Source organism: Oreochromis niloticus, linkage group LG10, assembly GCF_001858045.2.
Source record: "Oreochromis niloticus isolate F11D_XX linkage group LG10, O_niloticus_UMD_NMBU, whole genome shotgun sequence".
Classification (NCBI taxonomy): Eukaryota; Metazoa; Chordata; class Actinopteri; order Cichliformes; family Cichlidae; genus Oreochromis; species Oreochromis niloticus.
The window spans coordinates 29,138,517-29,160,195 of NC_031975.2; the positions used below are offsets into that span (position 1 = coordinate 29,138,517).

Below are 21,679 nucleotides of genomic sequence, written 5' to 3' on the forward strand. Positions count from 1 at the left end.
ACCTTTCGTACTTCATTAATCTGTCAATCTCACATGTCACACTCCTTAAAATAAGTATGGGTGCCATTAACTGCCACTATGACTCACTAATTACTCACACTATACAGACGTGTTACAGACATGTAAGAAGCTCTATCTGAAGGGTTTTCAACATTTTCTTAACAGCTGATTTAGTTTCAGGGTGTGAAACCTCAGAACTATAAAGGTCTTTACAGATTCTATGGAAAAGACACTTTTGCAGATATACATATTTACACCTACATGGGCTTGTTTAAAACGTCAGTGAATGTCTCGTACCAGACGTATCAGTACTTCCCTCCCATACTTGATTAATCTGAAGTTTCACAATGAAATAAATGACTCTGCAGATGCTGAATGTCACTGTGCCACAGCATGTTATGATAAATATAAAGTGACTTCATAATAAAAAGGTTTTTGCTGGCATAGAGAGATTGGGAAATGATATACATATTTGACCATTAAACAATCAGGAATTTTTCATCACAGCCAAGGTGATTGCATCCTAGATTTGCATCTTATTGTACAAAAAAATAAAGAATAATTTATGCTACTTCCCCTTTAATGCTTTATATTACTTATTCAATTTTGAGAAAAAAAACAGCAACCTATAATTAGCCGCTATCCTTACTCACAAATAACTACACATATGTGACACAGGAATCAAGTCTTGGGATGATTATTTTTCCGGCTTTTACATCTGCCTTCGAGTTTCAAGTGAGTGACAGGAAGCGCTGACATGAAAACAATCGACACGGCGATATGAGAACATTTCATTGCAGCATTTTGCTCTGTGGAAGCTCACTGACTGTCAAAGTGAACGCAAGTGAAGAGCAGCAAATGATATCTGAAAGAGGATAATGAGCGCTTGCTGCTTCATCGGCTGTGTGCAGAAAAACTCAAAGAAGGCAAAGTTAAAGGTGAGCCAACACCCAGGGTTGAAAAAAATAAGAATACAATATATTCAGGAGGGTAAAGGAGATAAAAATTACTATTCTGTGCTGTATCAAACTGAGGCAAAATGAGACTGAGGAACTGTTAGGAAACAGCTTTTGATTCTTGAGAACAAAGCTGGACCTTTTGCACTTTCCTCATCATCACTAATTAAACAAACGTTAGTGTGTGTGTGTGTGTGTGTGTGTGTGTGTGTGTGTGTGTGTGTGTGTGTGTGTGTGTGTGTGTGCAAAAAGGGAGATTACTGCAAGCATAACATAGGAATAGATGTGCAAACTGAAGGAAACTGAAGGAAATTCAGTTTTAAGCAGGAAGGAAAACAGTATTTTAATGTCCACAGATGAATTCATAACTTATCACGAACAAGATGTTTCAACACAAGACTTGGTGACACAATTAAATAAGAAAGGGAGGAGATAAGAATGTTATCTAATAATCAGCTGCACAATTTAACAATTTCTTGATCACTAATTTGCAATCAGAAATGAGTTTTTGATGGGATTCACATTACTTGTCATATGTTACTCTCATAACACACAGCTGTTCATGTGCCTGGTGGGAGCACATCAGCGGGTCCTCTATCCTCACTGACGGTCTTCTCAGAAGCTGTATGGACAGACACTTTGACGTAGTCACCACCTCCATCATTTCTTTGCCCTTTGCTTGAAAGCAGTGCCTGCTCCTCTCCATCCTTGTTGGGGCTGGGGGGGGCAGTAATCTGTCTGTTCCCTTTCGCCACACTCCCCACTGAATCTACGTGTTCTGATGCAGGGCTCCCAGTCTCCCCCGTCTCCTCTACCACCACCCGGCAGTTTAGGATGAGTGGCGGCAAAGGCACGCTGCGGGCCAGCTCCTCGATGTGACGGGCAAACTCCATAGTTTTGAACTGCGTGACCTTGGCAAGCTCCACCGTCTTGGCTGAAGTGACAATGGGGATGCTCTTGGCGACCTCGAATGCCTTCTGCAGCTTCTCTGCGCCCTCTGTCCGGAAGAACTCATTTATGACCCTCTCCATCTCCTTGAGGTGGCTGTTGACCATGCACAGGCGGGCCACATTGAGGATCATGGTGATGGTGAAGGCCACCAGGCACACGATAACGAAATGCAGCCCCAAGCCGCTGTCAGAGTAGGCAACGCGAAGAGTCACCGTGTAGTTTTGGGTGCCACCGCTGACGCTCGAGGCAACGCAGGTGTAGCTGCCACGGTCCTCAAACAAGACCTCTGTGATGTTCAGGATGCCTTCCTCTTGAATCTGCCACCTTCCACCTGCAGCAATAATGCACAACACATTTTTACTTTTACCACAAAGTTTCTCATTAAAACTTTCAAATCTCCTGCATCTCCTTAATCAGCAGCATCTGAATGATTTAGTTGATGGTAGTTATGAAATTTCAATACTTCGTTTCTAAAAATTCTCTGGGAGTCAAAAAAAAAAAAGAGAGAGAATCGGCAGCATTTCTGATACTTGTAACCTGAAAAAAACTCAAAACCAGATTAAAATTAGTCAATCGTGTCAAAATGTTTTAAAAAAGGAAAGATCTGCTCAGTATTTAGCTGCAAGTATTTACTGAATGCTAGCATTACCTAAGGCAATTTGTCAAAGACAAGAAAGAGAAGGCAGCCATTCTTCTTCTCCAAACTCTAATCAGTACACATCTCTGTCACCTGCTGACAAACAGTTCAGCAGGTCAACCAGAATAACAATTTCTGGAGTATTTTCAAATTAAAATACTTACAGAGACCTTTTGGTGACATGGTAACAAGTGTACAAATACAGAAGGTGGTTTTATTCAATATCAGTGTCCTGGTTCTACAATTATTTAAAGAGAACATCATGTAACACATTACAGCACATCGTGATTTATTAAACAAAAATTTAGCCAAAATGCAGAAGTAGTGTGAGACAAATCCAACCTTAAGTCTCAGACTCTCCAGGCCTCAGATTATTATGTTAAAATTCATGGAAGTCCAATTATTAAAATGGCAGCATGGGTTAGGTTTGCAAAGTTACATGTGAACAGACTGAAAGACTTCAGGAACAATGTCCTTTAGACAGACAAGGCCAACGTGGAGGTGTTTGGCAATAATACCCAGCATCATGTTTGTGCTGATAAGCTGTATTTGATTTTTGTTAAACACCTCACACTAACTGTTTGCTAAAGGCCATCTGTTTGACAGCTAAAACTAGGTTAAAACTGACTCATGCAACAGGACAATGATCCTAAGCACAGCAGCAAATCCACAAGTTGCAACGGCCCGGCCAAAGTCTGGACCTCAACCGGACTGAACTGCTATGAACAGACCTTCAATTTATTTCTGCTAAAGGTGATTCAGCAAACTACTGAATCGTGAGATGTACTTAATTCATCACACACTGCTTCTGCAGTTTGTGTTAAATAAATAATGATACAGTGTGTCACATGGTGAGGGCCAGCGGGGGGGTTTCTATGTCTGAACACACAAAATGTTATATATGAAATGAAGCATACTTCTTTTTTCCACATACTGTTTGTGACTAAAGTATTATTCAGTGTAAAAACAGTAACAATGATTGACTAAGTGATTGATATGCTGGTTGAAAGGCAGTGCTTATGTGTCTTTATTGAAGTTTTACGTTACATAAAACCTTTTTTTCACTTTCAGAATTAAATGCCACTGAAATATCAGCACAAGCACTAACTCTGAAAGTATGTTTTTAAGTTCATTTGATTGCTTTCAGATAAAAAAGCCATGCAGGACGAAAAGAACTCGAAGCTGATCAAAATCTCGGCGCTTCATTTCCTCGTCATACCTGCTTCGTCCCCCAGCAGGGGGCCTTTAGAGTTGTACCAGCTGATGTTATCATGGGCCCCGGTCACATTACACGTAATCAGCACGCTCGATCCCTCCTTCACCACGATGGAGGGAATGCTGGCCCGCTGCATTGAGGTCACCATGTCTGACCCATTGTGAGCTCCACCTGCTTTCCAGCAATTGAGCAGTAAGAATGTGGCGAGCCAGTGAGACAGGTGAGGATTATGAGGCGATAACATGTTGAAAAGAGCCACAGGTACAGCTCACATGGGGACGAGACAAACCTGCAAAACAGGAAAAGTCAACGGTCAAATCTGATCACGTCACATGACGTGTCTTTATAATATGTATGTCTGCATTTCATAAATTTGAATGTTTAGTATATTAGTATTTTATGCAGTAATCATCAGGACATAAAACCTTTACAGAACAATTTTAATTAAAAGAAAATCATTTGAGTTTAAATGTTGTGTTTAAGCTCTTCTTCCAGTGAGGTTTTTTTTGCTTGTTTGTTTTTAATCTTTTTGTCAGAGCACTTTGTTGAATTCTTGATCTCATTTTTCTCCATGTCCTAACATTTAAATTACAAAATCATCACCCTTTTATCTGAATAACATTCTTATTTTGTTCTGACGTCACTGATTTTTAGCTAATTTTTTTATTTATCTTTTCGAAACCCTGTGTAAGTGTACTGAAAAAAATCTCGGTTATTACATTAAGTATAGGGCGAACGGGATAGGCGTGAGGCACATTTACAGTGACGCTTAATGAATGCGCTAAACTAACAATTCAGAACAAATTGTCAGAAAAGTGTGCAATTTCTTAATTCGTTTACAGATTGAAAGTATCTGTAGTAATAAAAGGTACTGTGGTGATATAATACACTGGGTTTTAAACAGAAATATAACACAAGAAATATAGGTCAGACACAGCTTGCTTAAATAACAAACTGGCTCTTTAAATAATTACCGCACCAGCGTCCCCGGCACGATAATGGTTTTCGAAGTAGTCCATACATTACCATTCAAATTCCCACCTGTTGCCCACAGAAACCAAGGCAACCAAATCCACCATCAGCAAGTGGCAAAAATAAGAGAAGTTTTAAAATTATTTTAGTAATTTACCTTGAAGTGTGCCAGCCAAGCAAGCACAATCCATCCGACCCATTCACTTCCTAGTACAGGTATGAGTGAATGGGCGTGGTTTGCTGTCAACTCTTCCATGCAGGTAGGTGACTTCACGTCAATGTCGCCTAATTATTTTTTTTTTTTTACATTTTAGACGATTTATAAGAAAGAAAAGTCAAACAGTTTATGTACTGAACGTTGTGTTATTTATTCAATGACTCATTAGCAGTTTTTATCTTTAATTGTGTTTCTATATTTTTTTCAATAAGTAATAACAAGTGATATAATAGTCATTTGTATTTGTATATTGTTGTTATAATTGAACATCATTATTATTTTATTATTATTATAATTATTATTATTATAGTAGCAATACATTAACTAAGCGCATTTTATTTTGACGTTTCCGGAAGTCTTGTTTTCTTTTTTTAATCCAGGACGACAGACTCCCCTAATGGCACTGGTACCTTTCAACATAAAATTGCAAAAACTGAACCCTAAACTATTAACCTAACTTTTCGGGAGTTTGTACTTTTTGTAAATTAAACTTAGAGCACATTTGTTTTTTTCCCTTCTATAAAGATTAATACGTGAACTTATTCTCGATTTTACAGTAAATTTGTGAGCATTAATGAGCCACATACTTTTATTTTGAAGAGAATAACAGGAATTCGTGTTTCTCATTATGGCTAACAGCTAGACTTTGAAAACAAAATATGACGTGGCTAATCCTGGAGGAAAAAACCACAGCACGAAAACCTGAGCCATTAAAGTGTTTGTTAGAAAATTAGAAGTTGCTAAAAGTGTAGATGCTGAAGTGCAAACCGAAACAATAAAAGGCGGTTCTTATTTTTAATTTGGAAGCGGAAACTACTAGAATTATTAGCTGATTGAGCTAACGTCACCTGCTAACATCAGGACTTTGACAGCTGAGCAGGAGAAAAGGTGAGTCAATAGCAAGGAACTTAAGTTTAGCTTGTTTTTTCTCATTTAATTATTAGTTTATTATAGTTGAACCAGCAGTCGATGCTAAAAAAACAGCTGACGCTCTTGTAAACGATACTTACAAGACACGAACTAGATGCTCTCCTAAACTGTTAGCAAGCGTTTTGAAAGGGTGAATTTAACAGTGAATCCAGTAAACATCCAGTACGTATTGATATCCCAGCGCTAAAATATTACCACGGACTACTAGAAAACGTCACATACACATTTTATGGATTATCTTTATATTTGTACAAACTCCTACTTTTTCTTTTGTGTGATGATTGTTTTCTTTGCCACTTTGGACTTTTTATGTACTTGTGTATGATTCAGCATCACTACCTCTAGCTCCCGTGGATAGCTAAAAGCAATGCAAAGTCGGATTAAAGCATTAATCTCATATTGTAAGAATACTTAGATTTGTCCTGACAGTTATACTTCTGGCATCACAAACTGGCTTTGGCTTTGCTCCACGATTTAACGTTTGGAGATGTGAAATGCTTCTGCTTCAAACCCATAAGAAAATACACCTCTTTAAACTTGGTTAAAGCCTTAGGTTAAGGGCCTAGCTAAAGAAACATTTAGTGCACCTCGTTTTTATGAGTAGAACAGCATATGAACAGAACAGTATGTAGTGTTTCTTCCTCTTGTGATACCCTGGTGCAAATATTTCTGTTTTTATGAAAAGACGCAGACTATATATAGATTCCCTCACAAGTTTTATTTATTGGAGTCACTGTTTTAAGAGTAAGTCTTTTGGAAATTAGTGATTATCTTCCTGACATTAGAATCTGTCATTATTTTTTTCTCTAATATTTCGTTAAGTGCAGTAGGCATTCATGTGACATTTCCAGGCTTAAAAACACATTTAAGACGTGTTTGAAAACTGCAACCAGATCAATTTTAAAGATAAAATCAAAAATATTGTTTTTATTCATCATGATTTTGGGCACTAATATCATGATATATATCATAGTCACAGTACCAAATCTAATTTATTGTCTGTGACATAGAGAAATTGAAATGTTATTGGCATCCTGGACGTTTGAAATGTTTTCTCATTATCTTATCATTTGGGTAAAAGTTAGTAGAACTGCATTTTGGGTGAAATGATCAGAGTTGTATAACTATGTGGGATAGATGGTTGCTTAAAACAGTTTATTTCATATGAAAGGTCTCTTTTTTTCCTACCTTTCTTTTCTTTTTCATTTCTTTGTACATACATTTTGATAAAATCCTGATTTTGAAGCTGTGATTTTGTTGAAATGTTTCAATTGCAGATCTTATCCGAGTTTAAGTGTCGTTAGGTTTTTTATTTTGTTTTTTCTTTTTAACTTTTAAAAAATAATGTAGTTATGAAGTTATGAAGGTTTGAAAATTCTGGAAAAAAGTAACACAAATTGAAATCCCAGCCCATGTACATCAACAGACTTTTAATTTGAAATATTCATAATATGAAGGTAAAATTGTCAGTACTTTTTTAATGTACTTAAGTTAGTGTGCAAAAAAAAAGGAACCTGGACTCCTCTTAGTGGTACTCAGCAAATGAAACAGTGGGAAGTGAACAAAATTTACTCATGATTGAAACTGAACAATAATAATAATGATAATGATAATAATAATAATACTTAAACAAAAAAATTAAACTGACACGTGAAGTTGACTGACACGTGAGAAGTGCACAAGAGAGTTAACTACAAACCAGTACCTGGCATTTCCGCTACTATCCAAAGCAACAAGCAAATCATTTTGTTTATTGCCAGAGTTTATGCAATGGCTTTTTTCCTCCTCTTTCTTTCCAGGTATGCACTGAGACATTTGATAACATGTCAGACAGTGAAGCTTCTTGTGCAGCAGCCGAGGGTTCAGAGGCAGCGCTGGGAAAGCAGAATCCCTCTCCTGCTGGAACTCCTGACAGCTCCTCTCCATCCACACCTGACTTCTCCATTGATGTAGCTCTGACGAGAAAAGCCAGGAGGAGGCCAGAAACCCAGCCTGCAGCCAAAGTTCAGGATACTCCAAAAGAGGATGAGCAGCCAGCAAAGGTAGTAGAATTAGAAGTACTGTTCATACTCGAAGAACTAAAGATGATTGCAAAAAGAGAAGAGCTGAAGCCATAATTTCCATCATGACTTTTTTTTCTCCTGCATGTCAATAGCCTGACATTTGTGATAAGATTTTGTGCAGACATCAACAAATCTCACCTTACTCATTAACGTGCACTTAAAAAAACACAAACACACTGAAATTTCCGACTTTAATAAAAGTATCTTTCTGCCTCCCAGAACATATCATGTCACATAAACATCTTCAAAAAGCTTGTGTGTTTTATGTGTGTTTGGTCGTTGACACTGTAAAGCTATCTCACAGGGAAGTGTGATACCTGATGAGAGTGGGTGCAATTACACTTTCACATGAGAGATTCTTAAAGACCCTGCTGATGTGCAATGTCATCAAATTATCTATTGGATCATTTAACAACCTAATGGGCTTAGACTAAATGGTCTGATGTGTTGGATAGTTATTCTTGTGTGAAATGTGAGTTTTAAACAAGCTGCGTTTGTCATAATCTTTAATGTGTCAGTGGATTTTTCTGCTAAACCACTAAAAGGCACTTGTTGAAGTCGTCTTTCTGTTTAACTCATTCACAACATCTGTTTCGTGTCTTTTCTTCTTTCTCCTTCTGTCCTCATTCTCAGACATCCAATCAGTCGACCGTGTCTCAGGGTGGCTGGGGTTACTGGGGCAGCTGGGGCAAATCCATCTTATCCACAGCAACAGCTACTGTGGCCACTGTGGGTGAGTATCCAACACATCACTCAGTCTTTACAAGTACACAGTTGGCTCCTCTGAAAAATAGTACAACACCAAGTCATTTGTTGTTTAAATGTAGTCTTGCTTTGGCCTTTTTCAGTCTGTTACTGTTAAAGCTTCTCTGCTATATGTACTGATGTCTTCTGTCTGTTCAGGCCAAGGTCTCACTCAGGTGATCGAGAAGGCTGAGACATCACTGGGAATCCCCAGTCCAACCGAACTGTCAGCTCAGGTGGAGGAAGAAGAGAAACAGAAGGGTAAGGCCACATAACTGGGAATATAAAAAAACGTTTGCTATAACCTGGAGGAACAATAGAGCCAGGCTCTCCAGTCAAGATGATCAAGATGTATCAAAACACTTTAATGGGCACATTTGATTTGACTTTTCATCTGCAGCTAATGAACCAATCAGATGTTGATCCCTTCAGCCAGCGAGGAGTGGCTGATGGAGATCTGCCAAGAACGCAAAATTAATATAAAAACAAAATGCAACACCGGTACTTCAGATAAGACGAGAGCTGGCAGAGTGTGGCAGAAAATTGTTGGTCCTGTGGATTGTTTGCTTTAGTACTCCGTTTCTGATGTTACAGCAGTAAATTAATAGAGTTTTACTTTCATTTCGATTTAAACATCTTTGGGCTACTGAGTTCCTTCAAGTCCCATAGCTTTGTGAAGGAAAGATTTGTCCAAATGAAAATGAAATTAATTGAATTGACCCATTTTAAGTATCTTTTTTTTTCTCTCATGTAATCCTTGTACAATGATTTTTATTTCGTTAGTGTCTTCTCCTGTAGATGGCGCCAGCACGGAGCCCGACAAAGCAGTAGATGAATCGTCAGCAGTGGGAAGTGCAATGGGAATGTTGTCATCACTCAGTAGCGTCGTCCAGAACACGGTAAGCTGATGCTTAAAACCAGAGAGCACCTGTGTGTTGGTGCGACTGTTCACACTTGACAAAAGTTAGTAAATTATTTTAGCTCACATTTTAAAGAAAAGTTTAAATTGGGCTTCCTCACAGGGTAAGACCGTGATAACAGGAGGTCTAGATGCTCTTGAGTTCATTGGGAAGAAGACGATGGATGTGATAGCAGAAGGTGATCCCGGCTTTAAAAAGACCAAAGGACTGATGAGACGGAACGCCACTCTCTCTCAGGTAGGTAGTAAATACAAAAACAAGCTAAAATCCTAAAATCTCACTCAAACTTAATGGACGAGAGGGAACAACATGTATATGAAGACTTTAAAGGTTAGTGGCTGACCTAGATTTCTGGAGCCGTGTCCCTTTCATGTGCCACTCTCTCTCAACTCTGTCACTCTTTGTCTCTCAGGTGCTGAGGGAGGCGAAGGAGCGAGAGGAGCTGCAGTCAGCAGACAAAGACTCTGCAAATTCAGACAAGAAGGTGGTCGCTCACTACGGGATGCTGTTTGATGAATTTCAGGGTCTGTCACACCTTGAAGCTCTGGAGATTCTGTCTCGAGAGAGTGAGTCAAAGGTACAATGAAAGTCTCTGCCAAAAATATCACTTCTGCTGTAGCTAAAAACACATACAAAGACACTGTTTCTATGCTTTACGTTTCTGGGTAATCTGGTAAAGGCGTCACTGTGTGTATTTTGTCTCTTGTGTGTGCTGTAGGTGAAGTCGGTGCTCTTGACTCTATCAGGAGACGAGCTGGTTCAGCTCAGAGATGAGCTTGACCAAATCAAAGGCTCCTTCTCCCTGGTGGAGTTCGATGATGAGGAAGTTGATGAGAATAAAGGTAATGTCTTTTAAATCAGCTACAAATGTTTCGCAGCTGCAAGAAGAACCTGAAATAAACGATGGTGCATTTCTAATTGCAGATGAAGATGGATCAGAGTTTGAGAGGGAGTTAAAGGAGGCCATGGAGGGCCTCAGTGTTTCTGCAACTGCAGACAAACTCAGCAAGGTACAGCTCAAACAATTCACTGCTCAGAATCACATTCCTGCCAGTTTCTGAGTTATTATTCGAAATGTTACAAGGATCTTAACTTGTCTCCCTTGTTGTTAATTTGATGGGAAAAGTAACAGAAAAATGTCAGATACAGTCACAGCTTTTAAATCTGTTAGACTGGGCACTTCCTGCTTTACAGTAACTGCTAATTCTCAACTCACCAATTTCCTGTTAAAGTATGATCGCTAACATCCAACAGGCCTGTAAGAGCTCCTCCAGCCTGATTAATGAGCTGACCAAACAACATGTGGAAACAGATGTAAATGAGGAGGATGTGAAGAAGCATAGTGTGGAGGTAGGTCTTACTGGCATCATCAAAATATATTTTTTCAGTGTCCGACATTGCAAGTATTGGACGTTTGAGGGTAATACTTGACTGCAGGATTTGACCAAGTAGCAATCGTGTGTGTGTGTTGAATCTTGTCAGGAGGTTCACGCTGCAGCTATCAGGAGTCTGGCCGAGCTGACGGCCAGATCCATCGAGCTTTTCCACAAACTGGCTGAGATGATCCTTTTCTCCAATGGCAGCACAGAGGCCAGCGTCCTGTCACAGTAAGACGGCATAAGCAAGGGACTCAGGGGTGGGGATATTTACCATTCTCTGTGCACATTAATTAAATGTATACCTTTGTCATCCTGTCTGTTCTCAGGTTAACTGTTGTCCTGTGTAAAGAAATCTCACTGCTGTCCAAGAAGTTTACTTCCTGCCTGACAGCAGCAGGGGTAAGTTTCAAGATCCTATCCATCTGTTTTAACGTCAGTGCATCACTGATATCTGATGCTTGTAAAGCATTTGCCCCACCACACTTAGATTTTCATATTTACTATGTAAATTTAAAGTCTTAAAAGTAACAGATGTTTTATTTTTGACTGATGTCATTTATTGTTAATCTGACCTCCACGTGTTTATTATTTCTTCATATTATCACACTGTTGATAAGGAATCATAGTAAGCAGTTCAGCTGATAATGTCTCATGGTTATTATATTATAAATATCATTTTAGAAGGAGATCTGCATTAGCCACAAACTTCATCATTTTGTTTCTGTAATTTATGCTTCTCTTTGCCGTGTTTTCTTTACCAAATCACTTTGTCTTCCAAACCACTAATTCTTCGTTCCACAGAGAGATCATTTTAATTTAATTTTTTTCTGTTTTACAGTCAAACGAGAAGGGAGAAGTCCTCAACCCCTTGATAACAGGAGTATTTTTAGAGGTTTGTTATATTACTGCAGCCCCACTGACATACATGGATTAATGAATTGTCCAAGATGTTTTTGTTTTTCAAATACATACAACAGGCCAGGGGTTCTGGCACTGTCTACTTTATAGAAATCCTCATCTTTTGGGATTCTTTGCAGTTCAGTATGTCAGTTAAAGGTCCATTCATGTAAAACAAGAAGTGTTCTCGTCTTTCCTTTTAAATTTGATACGGTGTCCCACAGGGGTCAATTCTTGAAACCTCTCAGTTTAGTCTGTATTTCCTTAGTTGTATTGTCTGTAAAATTCCTGATGACTTATTTTAGATGGACAGCAGGGTTATGAAGAAACCTCAATATAATCATTTGCTGTCATGTAAAACTAAGAAGTCGTATCAGCTCATTGCTTCAGCAAAAGAACAGAACAGAATCAGTTATCTGACTGTCGTTGTTACTTAATTGTAAGAAAAGTATATCAAAAATATTTACTCTAGCTAAAATAAAATAATTTATGTATCTGCTGCTCAGAGCACTTTAAACTTTGGTTGTCTTGACAAGGACTGTACTACAATGATATTAGAGTAAATTAAGACTTTTGTCCAAGAAAAGTTATTTCAGCTCATGACTGAAACATGACTAGATGTCAGGAGAAGACTGACAGCTATTCAACACGAAAGCTACGTTCTAATAGTCAGAGAAAACTGTGATGAGACTTGATTTTTATGGTGTTTTATACAAAGTGTGACCAAGTTCTGCATATAAAAAGCAAAAGCTGATTTAAAACTGGTTGGCTAGTTCCTCCACACCACTTCATCCTGCTTCATCAGGATCTCTGCTTGTAGAAGAGTTCTTTTTTTGAGTTCTAAAACTTTATGATTGCAACCCGTATAGATTAACAGACATTAGTATGGACATTTGGAGATTGATATTTCATACTAACGTGTTTTTTTTGTTTGTTTTTTTCAAATCCCACACAGGCATCCAACAGTGCATCTTACATCCAGGATGCCTTCCAGCTCCTTATGCCGATACTGGAGATATCTCACATCGAAAGGAGAGTTCAGCTTACGGAGCAGTGACCCGCTGACCTGACCTCTGACCTCTGCCCTCCACTACAGCCACTAAGCTGGGGCTCAGAGTCTCAGCAGAGAACTGACATATCTTTAAAATGTTTAAGTTGTCTGGTTTTTCTGCTCAAGACAAAATCTACTTTGAGCTTGGGAGAGAAAATGTTTTCTTGTCAAACAGTGTTACCTTTCTGCGCATTGCTGGTTTATTTGGACTGTATGTTATATGAAGTCATTGGCGTACAGAAGAAGAAGAACAATGTGGATTTATAATGAACTCAGAACAATTTTTAGTTTCATTGCACAAACTACACTACCTTTTTTTCTTGGGTGTTATTCATTCACTTAGTTCAGGCATCTCATACAGGATACCAAACACCAGTGATAACTTGTTTCCAAAAGAACATCTTAACAAAATAAATGGTAAGATGTAGACACGAGGCTTCACTCTTACTGCAAAGCAAATCATTGCTGGTGCTGGAGCAGCTGGACTCTAAGTGTGTTTGCTAAAATCTTCAAGACACACAATAATTTTAGTTTTTGGCAACTTGTCCTTAAATCAGGGGGAGACAGACTGTGATAAGCCTACAGTTCTGTTGCTCTGTGGCCAACTGAAGGATGATAATTGGAGTTTTGTTTCCCTTTGTTTTAAACCCACATCCTTCTAGATTTACATCCAATATCAATTTTAAATTGTGCATCATCGCATGTCAGCACTCGTTCTAGCCAACGTCTCCTTTTCTCTATAGACGGCCTCAGATTTAAAGAAGACTTTGAGCCAGCGTTTCTTTTACGACTGCACCACTTTTACTAGATTTAATATAAAAATCGTGGAGCATTTAAAAAAAAAAAAAGACCAGCAAGCTGGTCAAATAGCTTGAATATTTTACATTAATGCCCTTGCATTCTGTAAGAGCATTTTAAATAAACCTTTAAGAAATCGTCTAAATGTTTAAGCAACGCTGAGTTGAGATTCAGAGTTGCAGTTTGTTTAGGAGAAATGGAATAATTGATCTTGAAAGAGACGTATTATTTTCATTTCCTGCTCTATATTTTTGGTCTCTTTTTAAGCAGCTTTGTTCACAAATTCAAAATGAACCTCATTTATCTTATACTGTACAGTTTATCATTTAACTTGAAACTCCCTTTCAACCAACTTTATATTGATTGGTTACCTCTTGTACAAAAATGTACAAGCTCAAATGTTGATGATCAAAAAAGTTTGAACATCCTGTCCTGCCACAGCTTATAATTTACTCCATGTTTGCTTTGTCTTTACTGTCCATCCCCAAAGCCTGTAGGTACCATGTAGAAAACCATTGTTTCATCCATTTTTCAATCAATGAAATAAAAAGCAGTGCACAGCAGAATAAAACTCACTAGTGAGGTATACAAACAACATGATTGTAAGTGTCAGTGTTATAAGCCTGCTTTCCCCTTTTGTCATCTATCCAACACGAAAGCTTCTGTCTGCCAAGAAGATAGAGGACTGCTAACAGCTGAGTGTTGTGGGCATGTAAATTTATGGTTTCGGAGTAATATGGAGCAATATACTGTACGCTATGGTATATTACTGAGATGAGATTCAAATAAATGTGCTTCCTTCAAGCTTTTTGTGTTTAAATTGCAGGTTTACTTGTTGTCAGTGGTGTTTGACTTTTTGTGTGTACATACTTTCTTTAGCTTCTCGTGACTAAATTACCACAATCCTGGGTCTGGTGAGTAACCAGACATGTTTTTTGTTAATCCTTTATAGAAATTATAATTTCAGTTTTTCACTGTGGTTGTTTCTTTGGTAGAAAATAGTTCCTATGATGCAGGGATTATCCAGATCCTTGTAAAAGCAGCTCTTTCACAGTTTACAACATTACAATTAGATTACTAATGAAATGTATTATTGTATATGTTATAGGAAGTAGATATATGAATATCTTAAGTTAAAGCACAACAAAAATTAAAAAAGGTAATCATGAAGTGTCTGAAGTGAAACCATCTCGACTTTAGGAAATTCAAAGTAAAAATATATTTGAAAGCAAAAAATAAAGATGAAAATATCCAAAAATGGAAACAAATGTACCCAGGCATGTCATTTTATCACTTTATATTCTCCGGTTCGATGGGTGGCGCTGTGCCCACTTGAAGGTTCTCACCTAATAAACGCAAAGAGGAAGGAGCAGCAACAGCAGAAAGAAAGCGAAGAAGAAGATAGGGGTGCTATCACCTAGCTTGGAAGGGTACGTTGAAGAAATTCTCAGGTAAATGACTGTCTTTATTCTTTATTCAGCAGCGCTGTGGTGTATTTGAAGTGTGTGCAACTATAGTGAGACTATGAAATGTAGAAAAGCAGAGCTGCTTTTATGTAATCTCCGTTTCCTTGATGGTAGCTTTCCCGACAACTCGAGGCTTAGCTCGTAAACGTTAGCCATTCGTGCTAAACGCCGTGCTAGCTTCGTTTTTTTTTTTTTTTTTGCAGCGTCGTCAGTTTTATTTAAAAAAAATAATTAAACTGCACGTTATTAAAAGCTCTCGAACTTTTAGCGATAATTTCCCCCCCCCAAAAAAGACCCTTATGCTTTTTTTCATATTCATTCCTCTTTTTAGCATTTGGGTTAGCTAGTCTAGTATGGTAAACAAAAGCCAATGTGAGTTCTTCATGATGTCATGGTAACACAAAGGTGCTTTACACCTGTCACTGTAACAGCAGGCATCACTATAACGGGACACCTTTCAGTAACAGGTTAAAGTTCTGGAAGAAGAAAGTGTCGCCGCTCGGTGGTCAGCACAGGGTACTTATTTGGGTAGTTATTTTGGAGCATTGTCTAAGTTTATGAGCTCTATACTTCTAAAAACTGCATGTGTAGAATAACCTACACTTAAAACGGGTAGAAGGCTGAAAGAGCCTTTACTTAAAATATCTTTGATTTGTTCTTAGTGCTGCATGTTTAAACGGCACATTCCTCGGTTGATTTTTCGTGTTTCACACCCATATGACTTCAGTATTATTGTTTTTAGTGGTTATATTTAAATTTTTACGTTACGTTATATATCGTAGCCTTTGTAGTAAAGTTCAGGATTATATTTACTTATTTATCTGTGTATGTATTTATTTATTCTCTTTGGGTCCACCAATGAGATTTTGACCAGGAATTTGCTAAAAAAAACCAAACAAAAAAAAAAACACTGATTTTAAACATTTAAAAAAAAAAAAAAGTGGGTATAATTTACTAACATTTTACATATTTATGGAAAGGCATAAGATTTGTGGCACATAAAATCACACAGATGTTTGTTTTTTTTGTTTTTTTTTTGCCTTAACTAAATGCAGACCAGTCATGATTGTGCGTGCAATCACACCTGTGTGCATAGGTGTTGGACACTTCGCACATATATATCTAGATTGCCTCAAAATGAAGCTTGTGATGACATATGACTAGCCGAAGCCCTATTTATAGTCTTTATTTTACTATTAAAATTGTAAGAGGAAGTGTAACTGCTCAACACTTAAGTTTTTTACAACTAAAGTAACCATATTTCTTCAGGAGTTGCACAATGTTTTTAGAGATCCACCTGCAACTTGAAAAATAGAGGAATACGTGCTCCTCTGTCACCATGTAACCGCATCACTAATTTCCATCCACTGTTTGCTCTTCCTGTCATATGGATTGTTACTATGGACAGCTCAAGCTATGCTTGATGAAGAAGTCATTTGTTTATTTTTGGGTCACACATTTCCAGCTGCTAGTTTCTCTCATGTGCCTTCATAGCCTGATTGTATACAACAGCGTATGTGCACTAAACGCATGGGATCATCCTATGCTTGATGTCACAATGTTTTTATCACACAAAAATTTATACTGGCTTCATCGGATATGATATGATATGGTATAACCCTTGTACCCAGTTTATTTCTGTTGTCTAGATTAATTTATCTAATATAAGCAGTCTTGTTTACATAAAAAAGCTGGTGGAGACAGCATATAACCAATCATACTGATGAATAAGCAGGAGAACTAATTTTCCAATGGAGGTCATAACTATACTATTAGAAAATGTGAACACCGTAAAAACTTACAACAAGCTGAAAGCGACAGTTTCATTGTTTCACTTCTGGTTTTTAAAGGTAAATGATATTTATGAAAACAGAGTTCAGATGTAGACTTAAACCTATGGGCAAATTTGTAATGTGCAATAAAGTTGTGTCAAATTTTGCATAGCTGTCAAGGAAAAATCAAGAGAACCTAAATTTCTCATCACGGAAAGACAAAAACTTTACTCTTCATACACTTACGTGTGGTGGATCTTTACAACCTTTTTTTTTTTCTTTTCTTTTTGTTTATTTTGGTTTTCCCAAAGATTTTCCCAGAGAACTGATTGAATTGATTGAACTGTCAGTAGGCATGGATTTCATATCTCAAACATACCCTGTTGAACAGATTAGGTCTGCATTAGCTGTGGGTTCTTTAGCACTGGACTAGCTTCAGAACACTGAAAGGAGTTAACCCTGAAGTTGTGTTAATAAGCCCCAGTCCTGCTTTATAAGACCAACCTCAGGTGTCTGACTGTCTGGCAACCTTACGATCATGAACTGATGTAGAAATTGATGAATAAAATTTACCAGAATACAGATAATTAAGTGACTTGACTACAAACCTCTCTATTCATGTGAAAATGAAAAGTATTCCCATATGTGTGCATTCTTTTCTTGTGTTACAAGCATTAATTTGCCTTCTCTTCTGATACCAGTTTTCTTTTCATCTTCCCCCAGAGTTGTGTTTTTTTTTCTTTTTTCTTTTTTTTTTTTCCTTTTTCGGTGTACTGCCGCCCGCCGCCTCGGTAACGAGTGCTTTTGTTGGGCTTTTTTCACCTGACCTGCCAACATGCCAGCCGCACTTACAGATTCCAGTCAGATAATCTGTGAGGTCTGGGCGAGCAATGTTGAGGACGAAATGAGGAAGATTCGGCAGATTATTCAAAGCTACAATTACATTGCAATGGTGAGTCTCTGGAGGCCTATTTTCTTTGTCCAATCTTTTTACACAGTTGAATTTGAGGTGAATTTTGTGATATAGTCTTTTGTAATGTAGTAGATGTGGTTTTACAAACGACATTTATGTCTCTGAGCTTGAAACCTTCCCTGTTGGTATATTTTTTCCTGCTTCCATTTATTTATTTATTTTCAAAATCTCTGTTTATTGATGTTCTCTGTGGGGGGGCAGTTTATCTCAAATATTATTTTCATATTTAATCGTAAAATTTACCTAAATGTCCTTAAAGGACTCATGACTACTGATTTCCTAAGCTTTCACTGCTCCCAGACTCTTATTTCAACGAGTAATGACAGATTTCTGAGTGAAGAAAAACTGTAAACAAACACTTGTTGATATTGTTCATCAGGACACAGAGTTCCCCGGAGTTGTCGTTAGACCGATCGGAGAGTTTCGGAGCACAGTGGATTACCAGTACCAGCTGCTGAGGTGCAATGTCGACCTCCTGAAGATCATCCAGCTCGGGCTCACGTTCATGAATGAGGAAGGGGATTATCCCCCTGGCACAACAACATGGCAGTTTAACTTCAAGTTTAACCTCACGTGAGTGGACTCTCTTTAAATCCTCGTTGTTTTCATTGTGTTGCAGCCATCTGAACGTTTTAGTGTACTGACTGTGACTGAATGTAGAGAAGAAAGGCTGACTTAATCACCTGCTGCATTATATAATTTGATCTCCACCATATGTCTACATATGTCTTTGGAACTAAGTTGAAATCATGTTAGAGCAATTGTAAATTGATTGTTGCACTCATAGACTGTATGTAAAAGATGGACATAGCTGGCTTTTACAGCACCTTCTGGTTAAGAAAGTCCTGTAGTTAAGGGTCAAACTGCAGGCTGACCGTTTCAGACGTACCCTGCTTCGCTGCCCTCTTTGACGTTACAAAATGAGCATTATGTCATATTTAGTAAGTTTTGAAATAGTAACTGACACTTGCTCTGTGACTTCCTGATGAGATCAAAAAAGCCAAAGGGTTGTTTTTCCATACATGTCTATACAACCGGAGGTCTTTTTGCAGCTGCGGGATTCGCCCTCTGCTGGCCGTTAGAAAGGCACTTTTCAAAACCTCAAGCTTTTTTAAACAGTGTGGATTTACTGTCTAAATGTGTGTTGTTTTTTTTTTGTTTTTTGTTTTTTTCCGGTTCTCCTTCCAGAGAAGACATGTACTCGCAAGACTCCATAGACCTGCTTCAGAACTCTGGCCTCCAGTTTAAAAAACACGAAGAGGAGGGGATCGACACGCTCTACTTTGCTGAGCTCCTCATGACGTCCGGCCTGGTGCTGTGTGAAAACGTCAAGTGGCTCTCCTTCCACAGGTCAGCCGTGTGTTTGGACTCTACACCACCTTTTAGTTGTATACAATAAAAAAATTGATTTTAGCAATAAATAAATGGTGTAACGTTACTCTCTGCAGACCTTTCTAAAACCATGAATGAAGATCAGCATGTGTAATGTTAAAGCAAACTGAACTGTTTTCTTAGAGGTATTTCTGTGATAGTTCAGCATCTGTGAGGTCTTCATCAAGTTTCTGAATCTCTGTTTCTTTTAGCGTTATTTCTATCCCAGGAACTTTAACCAAAGAGCAGGAGGGCTGAAGGAAATGGGTTCCATGGCCACCGGGATCTAAATTAAACTCTAAAAAATTTTAGTGTTCCAAAGAAGCAATAAGCTGAAAGAAGGGAACATTTGACTTCCTTTAAAGAAAGGTCCTGGGACTAAAAGTTGTGGATACTGGTAGAAATGAAAAGGCTGAACCTGATAAAGTTTAGACATCTGTTACATTCTCCAAGACACAGTCCACCTAATTTCTCAATTTCATTTCGGGAAATAATTTTAAAGAACAGTCTCGTTCCTGCAGAGAACACTGTAACGGATTCTTTGGACTTCATCAGTGTAACCCAGCTGTCCTCTTGTCCTTTGTTCCTCAGTGGGTATGACTTTGGCTACCTGGTGAAGCTCCTGACGGATGCACGGCTTCCCGAGGAGGAGCACGACTTCTTTCAGATCCTCAACTTGTTTTTCCCAGCGATCTATGACGTCAAGTACTTGATGAAAAGCTGCAAGAACCTGAAGGTAAAGCCTGGATAATTGAGTCGCTGCATCTGAGTTGGTGCTTCGGCTAGACTTGAAGCTGTTAATGGCTTCGCTTTTAAATAGAAGACATCTGTCACATCAGATCAGGATGAGTTTTGACAGACATCTGACCGTGGTGTGTCTGCAGGGAGGGCTACAGGAAGTGGCAGACCAACTGGAGCTGAAGAGGATTGGACGGCAACATCAGGCTGGGTCTGACTCACTGCTCACAGGCATGGCGTTCTTCAGGATGAAGGAGGTATGCTCTCACAGATTGATCTCTGGTAGAACTCACTATGGCATCTGCAGCATTATTAAATGCTGTTTGCTTTTTATCCGAACTTTGGGTTACTTTGGAGACCTAACCTGAGTCAAAAGATCAGATATTACAGTAGTTTAATGTAATTTACCACTTTAAATATTTAATATGTTATTCACTACACTGGACTTACTTAGTATGTTTGAATCCAAACATCCTTTCTTTGAAAATAAGTATAAATGTATCCAATTTCCATTAGTTTAAAAATTAAGCCAGTGTAAAGTTTTGATCAAACAACATTGTGTTAGCACACCTGATACAGTGTTTGAGTCATGTCAGTGAAACTTTATTTTGTCTGCAGCTTTTCTTCGAAGACAACATCGACGACGCAAAGTATTGTGGGAGATTGTACGGCCTGGGCTCGGGCTCCACCCAACCCCAGAACGCCATCTCCAGCTCGGGCCAGGAGGAGACCAACAACAAGCACTGACCGAGCGCTCGACCCTCCAAGTGGAACATGCACTTGTTTTAAAACCCAACCAGCAGACCCCCACCACATGCTCTCAGACGTCCCTCGACAAGACTTTACTAAATGCATATTTGTTTGAGCGTCCCCCTCCCGAGTGACTCGGTGACAGTGGCTCCTTCACTGCTTTCTTTTTAGTCACTTTTGAGTATATGGCCATATATTCATAAGACTTTTTTAAAAAAAAAAGCTTCTTTTTTTTTTTTCTTATCTCTCACAGCATCAGTGACATCTTTCTTTACAGCATGGGACCAGCTACTCGATCATACTGTGATTTTTAGACCAAACATTGACATGAAAGGTCGGGTCTTTTTCATCAGCCGGACTCTTCGCTTGTTGCAGGGATTTTTTTTTTTTTCTTTCCTTCTTTCTTTTTAAGTTAATGCTGGAAGGGCCTGTAAATTAAAATGTATAATTTTGATGCAAATAAATGTTTTAGCTCTTTTCCACTTTGAGAAACTTTTAACAGTGGGAGTTGGAGTGTATAATTGTGCTTGGGTACTCACATGCTTCACTGGCCAAACTGCTGTCGTTCTGTACATTCACCCTCAAATCAAACTGTCCACGGTCACTTGTGCAGGTGTTGTGGTCACTTTTCTTTTTTACATTCTTCATTGTTTTAAACAGTTGTACATTAAATTGTTTTGTATTTTCAATGCAAGCAGAAAGCATTTGCTCTTTTCTTTATTAAGTAGATGTACAGAAACAGTGTGTCTGCGTGCAGAAGGGTTAATGATATATATAGATAGACGGTAACTCCATCACAGTTTGTGCTCATAGAGAAAATTCTGATGATTTTGGAGAGAGAAGATGAGGATTTAGCACAAAGGTACAGCTTTCTGAAC

General features: G+C 38.3%; 3 protein-coding genes across 4 annotated transcripts; 2 read left to right on the forward strand and 1 right to left on the reverse strand.

Annotated features, from left to right (window-relative positions):
• Positions 1 to 471: 471 nt before the first annotated feature.
• LOC100693639 (microfibril associated protein 3) lies at positions 472 to 4,989 on the reverse strand. Its single transcript, XM_005472306.3, has 3 exons — positions 4,890 to 4,989; positions 3,764 to 4,049; positions 472 to 2,238 (listed from the first exon to the last, which is right to left on the reverse strand). The coding sequence occupies exons 2-3, from the start codon at positions 4,002 to 4,004 to the stop codon at positions 1,517 to 1,519; spliced, it is 963 nt and encodes a 320-aa protein (XP_005472363.1). The 5' UTR covers positions 4,005 to 4,049; positions 4,890 to 4,989; the 3' UTR covers positions 472 to 1,516.
• Positions 4,990 to 5,563: 574 nt separating this feature from the next.
• On the forward strand, positions 5,564 to 14,535 carry fam114a2 (family with sequence similarity 114 member A2). 2 transcript variants are annotated; one of them, XM_005472305.4, is made up of 14 exons: positions 5,564 to 5,837; positions 7,679 to 7,921; positions 8,576 to 8,675; positions 8,846 to 8,947; positions 9,470 to 9,585; positions 9,709 to 9,843; positions 10,019 to 10,183; positions 10,325 to 10,448; positions 10,531 to 10,616; positions 10,861 to 10,956; positions 11,089 to 11,213; positions 11,312 to 11,384; positions 11,824 to 11,877; positions 12,838 to 14,535. In XM_005472305.4, exons 2-14 carry the CDS (start codon positions 7,703 to 7,705, stop codon positions 12,937 to 12,939), a joined length of 1,497 nt encoding a protein of 498 aa, XP_005472362.1. In that variant the 5' UTR covers positions 5,564 to 5,837; positions 7,679 to 7,702; the 3' UTR covers positions 12,940 to 14,535. The 2 variants fall into 2 exon arrangements, with proteins under 2 accessions (XP_005472362.1, XP_019219266.1); XM_019363721.2 differs by having other exon boundaries at positions 9,485 to 9,585.
• A 543-nt stretch (positions 14,536 to 15,078) lies between these two features.
• cnot8 (CCR4-NOT transcription complex, subunit 8) lies at positions 15,079 to 21,490 on the forward strand. The gene is made up of 7 exons (XM_003453956.5): positions 15,079 to 15,182; positions 17,693 to 17,921; positions 18,322 to 18,515; positions 19,131 to 19,292; positions 19,905 to 20,049; positions 20,198 to 20,308; positions 20,670 to 21,490. Exons 2-7 carry the CDS (start codon positions 17,805 to 17,807, stop codon positions 20,796 to 20,798), a joined length of 858 nt encoding a protein of 285 aa, XP_003454004.1. The 5' UTR covers positions 15,079 to 15,182; positions 17,693 to 17,804; the 3' UTR covers positions 20,799 to 21,490.
• The last annotated feature ends 189 nt before the right edge of the window (positions 21,491 to 21,679 follow it).